At 50.7% G+C, this 10,907-nt stretch overlaps 1 protein-coding gene across 1 annotated transcript; it reads right to left on the bottom strand.

The window, feature by feature from the left end:
• Positions 1-10,625, bottom strand: LOC308172940 (uncharacterized protein; the record flags this gene model as incomplete). The annotated part of the gene is given in 24 exon segments (XM_080547906.1): positions 1-84; positions 86-266; positions 529-773; positions 868-1,046; positions 1,140-1,842; positions 2,209-2,291; positions 2,571-3,093; positions 3,272-3,369; positions 3,632-4,091; positions 4,270-4,367; positions 4,630-5,139; positions 5,267-5,332; positions 5,607-5,708; positions 5,888-5,962; positions 6,048-6,158; positions 6,563-6,643; positions 7,130-7,222; positions 7,342-7,518; positions 7,648-7,774; positions 8,086-8,249; positions 8,369-8,545; positions 8,675-8,801; positions 9,114-9,188; positions 10,572-10,625. Coding segments are annotated over 24 exon segments (4,593 nt in total).
• Positions 10,626-10,907: the final 282 nt, after the last annotated feature.

Here is a 10,907-nt window from a genome sequence, read left to right as displayed (position 1 = left end):
CTAGCTGTCAATCATCTCTGACAGCTCTAGCAGGAGGTCGTCCTCTCCCTTGCCGGGGTCCAGCTCCAAGTCATCCTCCGATCGTCAGTGAACTCAGCTCGTTCATCAGCTCGTCAAAGTCGTCCATGGAGGAGGTGCTGGCGGGGGCGGGGCGTGACGACGTGAGCCGGGAGCCGGGGCGTGACGACGTGGCGTGACGACGCGTGACGACGTGAGCCGGCCCCCGCCGGGGCCTGGGCAGGGTGGGCGACTTCACTGCCGTGGGGCTGAAGAGAAGAGGAGGGGGGAGACAAGAGAGGTTCATTCATCTGCATTTAACCAATTAAGTCACTGTTATTTGTTACTGTAAAAGTTATTTTTATTTTTCATTTTATTGAACAGATACAGTGAAAAGTAAGGAGAAGAAGGGAGAGAGGGCATGTCAGCAGGGCATGGGCCAGATTCTAACCCATGCCAACATATATATATATAAGTCAGTCCATTTAAAATAAACACCATTCAAAACTCGTCTATGCATTCATCCATTACCTCTGGGGGACCACGCAGGCCTCCCTGGCGGCCGTGTTGGAGGTGGTGGTGACTAATGTGGCCGTGGCCGCGCTGGAGGTGGTGGTGACTGCTGCTGCGGTGGCCACGCTGTGCTGGATGACGGGGACCGTCTGGAGCTCTTCCCTGGGGGGGCTGCAGCTGGGGCCGTGGCCCAGCAGGGTGGGGGGACTCCTGGGGACCAGGGGGCTCATCTGGGCATCTGTGCTGAAGGAGGGGGAGGACACCTGGCGAGAACACAGGTTGTTAGGACTCGGGTCACAATGGACATCTGCTTTTGGACATTGAGCGATTTGCAAACAGGCTCGATCTGCGGCTTACCCGTCTCTGTTTGCAGGGCGGCTCCTGCAGTTGCTCATCCTGCGCCCTGGAGGCGCTGTTGAGCGGTTTGACTGCCGCGACGGCAGACCGGGGGGACTCCGCCGCTCTCCTCTTCTGGCCTGGCTTCACCTGCGCAGCCGGCTTCATCACAGAAGGCCGGACGTTCAGCTTGGGCCTCACTGAAAACGCAACAAAACATCAATGATTCTCAGGTTTCATAGCTTGACTTTATTTACCGTGTTCAAAGTGGAGTCGTTTAGCAGGTAGGCTACCTTTGGCTTCAGTAGCTTGCCCAGGGGATTTCTTCTGGGCAACATCTTGGGTCTTTTCAACCGGAGATTCCTCCGCAGGCGGCCCAGGAGACGAAGCTCCTTTGGCCTGCTTAGGGGCACCCGCTGCCAGGGGACTGAGGGGAGCTCTCTTCCTCTTGCCCAGGGAGGCTGTGGAGCTCCGGGGGCTGACAGAGGGCGAGTCGGCCTCCGCCTGCCTCATTGGAGACCCCTGCTGGGGGGAGTTGGTAGCGCTGGGCACCAGCGAGGCGGCCTTCGGTTTGAGGGTGATACGCTGGCGGCTGGGGGCCTTGGCTGGGCTGGGGGCCTTGGGTGCCGGAGCAGGGGCAGGGGCCTCCAGGGTGAGAGTGGGGGAGGAGGGGAATGAAGGGTTTGGAGTTGTCACTTTCTCGCTCTTCGCTCTGACGGGGGTCACGCCCGTCTCCCTCACGAGGGCAGGGCCCGCAGCCTCTTTCTCCGCAGGTTCGGCCTTGGCGGAAACGTCGGGTTGGCTGGTGGATGAGGCCGCCTCCTCCTCCTGCAGCTGGTGCTTGCGGAGACGTTTGAGGAGTTCAAATTTTAAATTACATTTTAATTTAAGTTCATGAGTGAGAAGCGTGAGAACCCTCTCACGCATGAACTCCTCAAACGTCTTCCCCTTCAGGCTCCGATTGGTCGGATCACTCCTCCCATTGGCAGGGCTGGGCTGTGGATCACAGAGAGCACAGATCTCAGCAGGTGACATCACCTACCCTCACGTCAGAGCAGAACTACCATAAAACTTCCAATAAGTGCAGTCTCCCCTCTAAACGCCTGTCTCCAATAGCAGCCAGGCCAATAATGACATTGAAGACAAGAAGTGGTAAATGGTATAATGGACCGACTTATATGGAGCGCCTTATTCCAAAGCGCTTTACAACGTCCTCTCATTCACCCATTCACACACCAATGGTGGCAGGCTACCATGCAAATACACCTGGGCTATGAACAGGAGTTTCATGGTACAAAGGGTGTGTTGTATTCAGGGGACACACTTGAGGGGAGCAGATGTGAGCAGGTTAGGTGGACTTACCTCAGGAACAGCACTGGCAGTAGGCTCAGCTGGCTTCTCTGTCACTTCTTCAGCTGTCTTCTGAGTGGTTGTGCTGGCAGCGACTTAGAAGATAACAGGAAATACAGAAAGAGTGTAAATATCTTGAAACATGAAACATCACAGTTAAGGACGAAAGATATATTTTTTGTATTACTCTTCAAATAGCTACATTGAAGACGTTTGGAGTAAGCATATGGATCTTTCACCACAACTGTAATGGCATCTCAGGGGTGGGGGAGATAAAAACAAAGTCAGTGTGTGTAAAAGCCTGGTGGAGAGTGAACTGCCAGCATGAGAACAGCCTTAATGGAAACAGTTCCAAGAAAAAGCTGCCATCTTACCAGGAGATGCTGGTTTGTTGACGCGCATAATCCGGGGCTTCTTTTCCTGCTCTTTTCCTTCTCCCGCTTCTGTGCCTGAGCCTTTCCCATTGGTAGCCTCCTTCCCCCGCGCCTGCATCCTGGCTGCTTTCTCCTTGCGTATTTCCTCCAGGGTCTTCACCCTCACTCCTCCCCGAGGTGGGGCCGCCCTGCTGGGCACGGCCGTGCCTGCGGAGGCCTGGTGGTTATCTGGGGCTTCGTTAGCCGGCTGCCTGGCTTTCCTGACGCTCTGTCCCTGACGCTGGTCCTCCTCCAGCTTCTTCCGGGCGTGGAGGACCTCAAAGAAGCTCTTTATCTGGGCGTTGGAGGCTGGTTTGACAGTGATAACTCTCTTTGAGGCCCTGCTGGTGGGGCTGGTGGATGAGGCCTCCTCCTCCTCCTGCAGCTGCTGCCTGCGGAGACGCTTCTCACGCATGAACTCCTCAAACGTCTTCCCCTTCAGGCTCCGATTGGTCGGATCACTCCTCCCATTGGCAGGGCTGGGCTGTGGATCACAGAGAGCACAGATCTCAACAGGTGACATCACCTACCCTCACGTCAGAGCAGAACTACCATAAAACTTCTTATCGATTAATCGATAATTGATCATTAATTCTTGCGATTATCGAAAAAGAAATTTTGATCGTTTGCCCAGCCCTAGTGAGCAGGTTAGATGGACTTACCTCAGTAACAGCACTGGCAGTAGGCTCAGCTGGCTTCTCTGCCACTGGCTTCTCTGTCACTTCTTCAGCTGTCTTCTGAGTGGTTGCGCTGGCAGCGACTTAGAAGATAACAGGAAATACAGAAAGAGTGTAAATATCTTGAAACATGAAACATCACAGTTAAGGCGAAAGATTATTTTCTGCAAATAGCTACATTGAAGACGTTTGGATCGCATATGGATCTTTCACCACACCTGTAATGGCATCTCAGGGGGGGGGATAAAAACAAAGTCAGTGTGTGTAAAAGCCTGGTGGAGAGTGAACTGCCAGCATGAGAACAGCCTTAATGGAAACAGTCTCAAGAAAAAGCTGCCATCTTACCAGGAGATGCTGGTTTGTTGACGCGCATAATCCGGGGCTTCCCATTAGTAGCCTCCTTCCCCCGCGCCTGCATCCTGGCTGCTTTCTCCTTGCGTATTTCCTCCAGGGTCTTCACCCTCACTCCTCCCCGAGGTGGGGCCGCCCTGCTGGGTGCCGGAGCAGGGGCAGGGGCCTCCAGGGTGAGAGTGGGGGAGGAGGGGAATGAAGGGTTTGGAGTTGTCACTTTCTCGCTCTTCGCTCTGACGGGGGTCACGCCCGTCTCCCTCACGAGGGCAGGGCCCGCAGCCTCTTTCTCCGCAGGTTCGGCCTTGGCGGAAACGTCGGGTTGGCTGGTGGATGAGGCCGCCTCCTCCTCCTGCAGCTGCTGCCTGCGGAGACGCTTCTCACGCATGAACTCCTCAAACGTCTTCCCCTTCAGGCTCCGATTGGTCGGATCACTCCTCCCATTGGCAGGGCTGGGCTGTGGATCACAGAGAGCACAGATCTCAACAGGTGACATCACCTACCCTCACGTCAGAGCAGAACTACCATAAAACTTCTTATCGATTAATCGATAATTGATCATTAATTCTTGCGATTATCGAAAAAGACATTTTGATCGTTTGCCCAGCCCTAGTGAGCAGGTTAGATGGACTTACCTCAGTAACAGCACTGGCAGTAGGCTCAGCTGGCTTCTCTGCCACTGGCTTCTCTGTCACTTCTTCAGCTGTCTTCTGAGTGGTTGCGCTGGCAGCGACTTAGAAGATAACAGGAAATAGAGAAAGAGTGTAAATATCTTGAAACATGAAACATCACAGTTAAGGCGAAAGATTATTTTCTGCAAATAGCTACATTGAAGACGTTTGGATCGCATATGGATCTTTCACCACAACTGTAATGGCATCTCAGGGGGGGGGATAAAAACAAAGTCAGTGTGTGTAAAAGCCTGGTGGAGAGTGAACTGCCAGCATGAGAACAGCCTTAATGGAAACAGTCTCAAGAAAAAGCTGCCATCTTACCAGGAGATGCTGGTTTGTTGACGCGCATAATCCGGGGCTTCCCATTAGTAGCCTCCTTCCCCCGCGCCTGCATCCTGGCTGCTTTCTCCTTGCGTATTTTCTCCAGGGTCTTCACCCTCACTCCTCCCCGAGGTGGGGCCGCCCTGCTGGGCACGGCCGTGCCTGCGGAGGCCTGGGGGTTATCTGGGGCTTCGTTAGCCGGCTGCCTGGCTTTCCTGACGCTCTGTCCCTGATGCTGGTCCTCCTCCAGCTTCTTCCGGGCATGGAGGACCTCAGAGAAGGTCTTTATCTGTACGTCTTTATCTATCTTGGAGGCTGGTTTGACAGTGATGACTCTCTTTGAGGCCCTGCTGGTGGGGCTGGTGACCTGGGGGGCGGGGGCCGCACCACGGGTGTTGTCCTTGCGTCCCTGGGACTTGGCTGCCTTCTCCTGCCTGATCTCCTCTAGGGTTTCGATCCGAATCTCCTCAGACGCCTGGGCCACGCTGTTGGTTTCAGCTTCGATGAATGCTAGAGGTGGGGGGGGACAGGAGATAAGTGACACCTCACGAAATCAATGAATGAAGTTCAGATGTGTGGCATAATAATGTTCAGAGTAGATTTTTTATGTCAGGAGAAAAACAATAAAACACGGTACCTGGTTCAGTGACCACAGCGGGCTCTTCTGCTGGCAACCCCAGTCTGTCCCTGACAGGCTTCAGAGCTGAGGTAATGGAGATAAACATGAGATGAAAATCACTCTCAATTTTACTATCTGTACTATACTATAACCATCAACCAAAACACTTGTAATCTTCAGTATCAACAAGTCAGACAAAAAAACAAACCAACTACATTTGGGCATAGTCCTGTTGCCTGAGTTTATCCTGCCCCTGTACAAACCCTGAACCAACTGAACAACCAATTAACGGTCATGGCTGGACCAGTAAGAGTCAGGTGTTTCCTGGGAGGTTCTGTGGTGATTTTATCTCCCTCACCTTTCGGAGGGGCCAGGTCAGCGTCCTCCTCGTCCACCTTCCTCCCGAGACGCTCAGCCAGTCTCCGTTTGAGCGGCAGGTCAGCACCGCCGTCGGAAGCATCTAGAGGTCAGAGGTTGTTACAGGTCATGAGAGCTCTATGTGTTGGGGATGAATCTGAATTATACCATCAGGTATATTGTCAGTGTTATCAGTTCTTTATTAAAATGAAAAAACCCAGATTGTTTGCTTGATTTTTCACAGAATAGAGATGAGTGTAGTCACACCAGTCTCAAATGTACCTCTCTCAATTATCCTCTTCCCAAGCTGTTCGGCGACGTTGCGTTTCCCAGGGTCTTCACCAAAGATCAGACCGTCTAGAGTACATTAAATATAGAGTACATTCAATATAGGTAGTCTAGACACACCAGGTAATCTAGATACATTGTTTCTGATGCTTACCATCTTTTGCTAGGTAGAGTGACGGGCGAACAAAGGAGCGGATGTTCTCCTTCTCACCGCTGGTTCCCTTGTTCCTCTGGGCAGGGTCTGAGCCCTGGCCGATGGGGTGACCTGAGAGAAGCAGACAAAGCAGGTATTAAGCAGATGATTCTCAAATGTGACACGTTGTAATGCTTTGGTCCTCATATCGGCAACCAATCAAAATGTTCTGACTTGTATTTTGAAACACGGAACTACGTCGCTGAGAATCACAACACAAACTCACTAGTCAAGCCAAAATACTGCAATGTAATGGATTGGGTGAGTAATCCCCACTGCTACCTAGTTAACTATAACACTATTTGCATTGTTAGCAGGCTCACAAAACAAGCTGTGTTAGTTGACTAGCGATGTGTCATTGATTTTCAACAACGCGGAAATCCCGAAATAAGCATTAGTAGAACGTGTCACAAATGTTGTGTAATGCAGTGTAATTCTACAGAAGCCAGTCCATGCACCAGGTGAGACGTTCTTACCAGATCTCCTCATGCTGGCCTTCAGGGCTTTCCTCAGCCGAATCTCCTCCAAGGTTCTGATGCCAAAGTTCAGCGACTCATCTGTGCCAAAACAACAGCATTAGGCCATCACAGAGGAATATGGAAACATGTGGGTCACGTTACACTCCCACACAGTGACCCTCTAGAAAGGGCAGAGGAGAAACGTGTCCGAGAAGCCAGTGTTCCTCCCGACAGGTCCAGGGGCGAGGGTGAAGCCCCTGATCCTGGTTTGAAGAGAGGGTCTTTCTATACCCCTCTATGATGGCCACTCAAGACACGCAACAGTCTCGAGTGGGCAAAGCTTTAAGGGGATATTTACAGAAGATTAAAAAATGATTCTCTCTTCCAACAATAACAATTACCACTTGAGGTCTATTCAAAAGGATCCAAGCTTTTTTCCTTTCTTTCACCAATGTGTTAAATAACTTAATAAACATGTTTTTTTTGCTATTCCCCCCCCCCCTCCCTCTCTCTCTCTCTCTCTCTCTCTCTCTCTCTCTCTCTCTTCCCCCCTCTCTCTCCTTCATCATCGTTAGCCTCTCTTACCTGAGCTGGAGCTCAAGGCCATTTTCCTGGGAGAGACCAATCTGGATCCGTCTGAACCAGTCCTGCGGTCCTCTCCCTCTTCTGAGAACTGATCTGCACACAGACGAAACATAACAAGAACCCCATGGTCAACGGCATTCAATAACAAACCAGTCATTCAATAGTGACATGGAAAAGGGAAACAGAGAAGCGAGGAGAGAGTGTGTCTTTACCATCCTCGTCCTCATCTTCATCTGCTGGGTTGATGACCACAGGCGGGTGGGTTGGGCTCGGTACATTCTCCTGAGTCTCCGCCTTGATGACCCCGCGGAGTTGGGGATTGGCTGCGGTGGGGAGGGGGGTGGCAGCAGGAGGGCTGGGGTCCTCCTGAGGCTCCTCCTCGTCAGAAGCTGAGACACAGAAACAAGACCAGAAGACTTTTGAACAGGGTGATCCAGCACATTCTGACATCCACCAAGTTGTCACAATGCCACGTTTTGTTCAGAGGATGCATAACAAAACGTGGGATTACCCCTCACCTTTATTGGCTGGATAGACCCAGGCTCCGTCTACGAAGCGGGGTTTCTCATGGTGGAAGGCACAGTGGAGCTTCTGACAGCCGGTAGGCTGGTTCTTCCAGTAGCATGCAATCTGCTTTCTGTTTTTCTACAGTAGAGAAAGAGAAGAACATGTTATGCAACATGCCTGTGATGTGTTGCAATGTATGTATGGATGGGGAAAGCTCAGGTTACTGTCCGTGAGGGTTAGACCAGTGTTCCTCCCGACACGTCCAGGGGCGAGGATGAAGCCCCTGAACCTGGTTTGAAGAGAGGGTCTTTCTATACCCCTCTATAAATGGCCACTCAAGACACGCAACAGTCTCGAGTGGGCAAAGCTTTAAGGGGATATTTCAGAGGCATTTCAAAATAAGTATTTTGATCTGCCCCCTAAGAGTTTTTGCTAGGTCGGTCCCTAACCTTCATCTCCCTGTGGCGGAACTTGCAGACGGGGCGGAAGCAGCGTCTCTCCTCCCAGAGGCTGCACACCACCTCGCTTTTCCCATTTCCCATTTTCCTGGGAGAGACCAATCTGGATCCGTCTGAACCAGTCCTGCTGTCCTCTCCCTCTTCTGAGAACTGATCTGCACACAGACGAAACATAACAAGAACCCCATGGTCAACGGCATTCAATAACAAACCAGTCATTCAATAGTGACATGGAAAAGGGAAACAGAGAAGCGAGGAGAGAGTGTGTCTTTACCATCCTCGTCCTCATCTTCATCTGCTGGGTTGATGACCACAGGCGGGTGGGTTGGGCTCGGTACATTCTCCTGAGTCTCCGCCTTGATGACCCCGCGGAGTTGGGGATTGGCTGCGGTGGGGAGGGGGGTGGCAGCAGGAGGGCTGGGGTCCTCCTGAGGCTCCTCCTCGTCAGAAGCTGAGACACAGAAACAAGACCAGAAGACTTTTGAACAGGGTGATCCAGCACATTCTGACATCCACCAAGTTGTCACAATGCCACGTTTTGTTCAGAGGATGCATAACCAAACGTGGGATTACCCCTCACCTTTATTGGCTGGATAGACCCAGGCTCCGTCTACGAAGCGGGGTTTCTCATGGTGGAAGGCACAGTGGAGCTTCTGACAGCCGGTAGGCTGGTTCTTCCAGTAGCATGCAATCTGCTTTCTGTTTTTCTACAGTAGAGAAAGAGAAGAACATGTTATGTTGACATGCCTGTGATGTGTTGCAATGTATGTATGGATGGGGAAAGCTCAGATTACTGTCCGTGAGGGTTAGACCAGTGTTCCTCCCGACACGTCCAGGGGCGAGGATGAAGCCCCTGAACCTGGTTTGAAGAGAGGGTCTTTCTATACCCCTCTATAAATGGCCACTCAAGACACGCAACAGTCTCGAGTGGGCAAAGCTTTAAGGGGATATTTCAGAGGCATTTCAAAATAAGTATTTTGATCTGCCCCCTAAGAGTTTTTGCTAGGTCGGTCCCTAACCTTCATCTCCCTGTGGCGGAACTTGCAGACGGGGCGGAAGCAGAGTCTCTCCTCCCAGAGGCTGCACACCACTAACTATTGTCTTATTAAATGTTTCATCTATTTACTTCTTATATTTGCTTTTATTCATTGTCATTTTTTATTTTCTTACTATGCTCCTCTTGCTGTATTTTTAAATAATGTATGTAAAGCACTTTGAATTGCCCCTGTTGTATGAAATGAACAGACAGGATGCAGCTTTTCACTGGTTTATTCTCCCTGTCTTCAGTTGCATGCAGCATGCTGTAGAATGCTGTACATTCATCAGGGGTTGGAGGTGGTATCTTTGCTGGGGGGAGGTCACCCCAGCCAGCAGCTTCTCTCTTTCGCTGGACCTTTGTAAACCTTATCTGGCTCGCTTCAGCATACAAGTCGGCTGGTTTCAAGGATGCCATACTGGGCTCAATCCAGCTGCAGGCCTTTTCAGTGCATGCAGTGCCATCTAGCCTGCATGTAATTGGATGTAGTAAAGCGAACCACACTGGAAATAAGTCCCTAACAAATGACTTTACTGTGATGTATAATGCATTTGTTGAATCAAATCAAATCATACCTGTTCACAGCTGCAAGCAGGGCATCTATGTTATGGCACCTATGTGGGAGCAAACTTCTCCTAATCCTGCCATGCAGACACAGTGACCAAATCGGATTAATCCGTCCTTTTCCACAGCAACCCATGATGCTGTCAGTGGTGGATCATTGAGGCAGTAGGAATGGTTCACCTGACACGGACAGAGGTTTTGTTTAGATTTCATTTCATCAATGTCAGCCCTGGCTGTCACCAGCTGTAAACATCTGTGATCAACGTAACTATCTACCAAAATTAGAGCTATCTAGCACAAGAGAGTCATTTAGCTGTGTAACGTTAGACTAGACAACGTAGCATAACCAAAGGTAAACGTTAGGCACCTTCGCTTTGACAAGAGCCGCTAGAGCTCGCTTACCACTGACCGTAACGTAACGTTAGCTAGCATACATTACCGATAGCATTGGCTAATTTAACGTCACTCACCTTGGCTTTGACGATGAAGAAATTCTTCACTTTCCACACGCCAGCATTAGTTACCCAACCAGAGTGGAAATATTTGTAGCTTTCGGTGCTTTTAAAAGCCTTCTTCATCCTGGCTGCGGTGTATGTATGGGGATGGATTCTGCACCAGATAGATCCAGATGTCACCGAACACGAGATCAGGCAGAGACTTGGCTGCATTTAGTGGTTCAAACACAGCCGCGGGGGCTAAATATGGGTGGTCTAAATAGTAGGCAGCCGGTAAATTGCGTCCACTCGCCATGTTGAGCGATGTTGCTATGATACTTTTTAAATAACAACAACTCAGGTTGGTGGTTGCTAGGGAAGAAACCACGTGACTGAAAGCTATGATTATAATAACCTCTGCTGTGTGTAGTCGTGCTTCTCACCTTGGCACAGAAGGAGGAGTAGAAGTAGTAACAGTCATCTCCATGGTTCGTCATGTTTAAAGGCTGGTGGATCAGTTCACTTCTGGATCGCTGGGTGGCGCAGCTGTGTCAGACTCAGAGCTGACGAGTTGTGACCTCTTCCTGGGGTGGTGGGCTGATCTCTTCAAACAGGAGTCTCCCTGGCAACAGAGGAACACATGGAACCATTAACCACGAAATAGACCAATCAGATCAAATGGAACCATTAACCACGAATTAGACCAATCAGATCAAATGGAACCATTAACCACGAATTAGACCAATCAGATCTCGTATCACGCAGGAGAGGCTCTTCAG

This window comes from Nansenia antarctica (assembly GCF_963989245.1).
Source record: "Nansenia antarctica genome assembly, chromosome: 18".
Taxonomy (NCBI): Eukaryota; Metazoa; Chordata; class Actinopteri; order Argentiniformes; family Microstomatidae; genus Nansenia; species Nansenia antarctica.
This window is presented reverse-complemented; position numbering and strand designations above follow the sequence as displayed.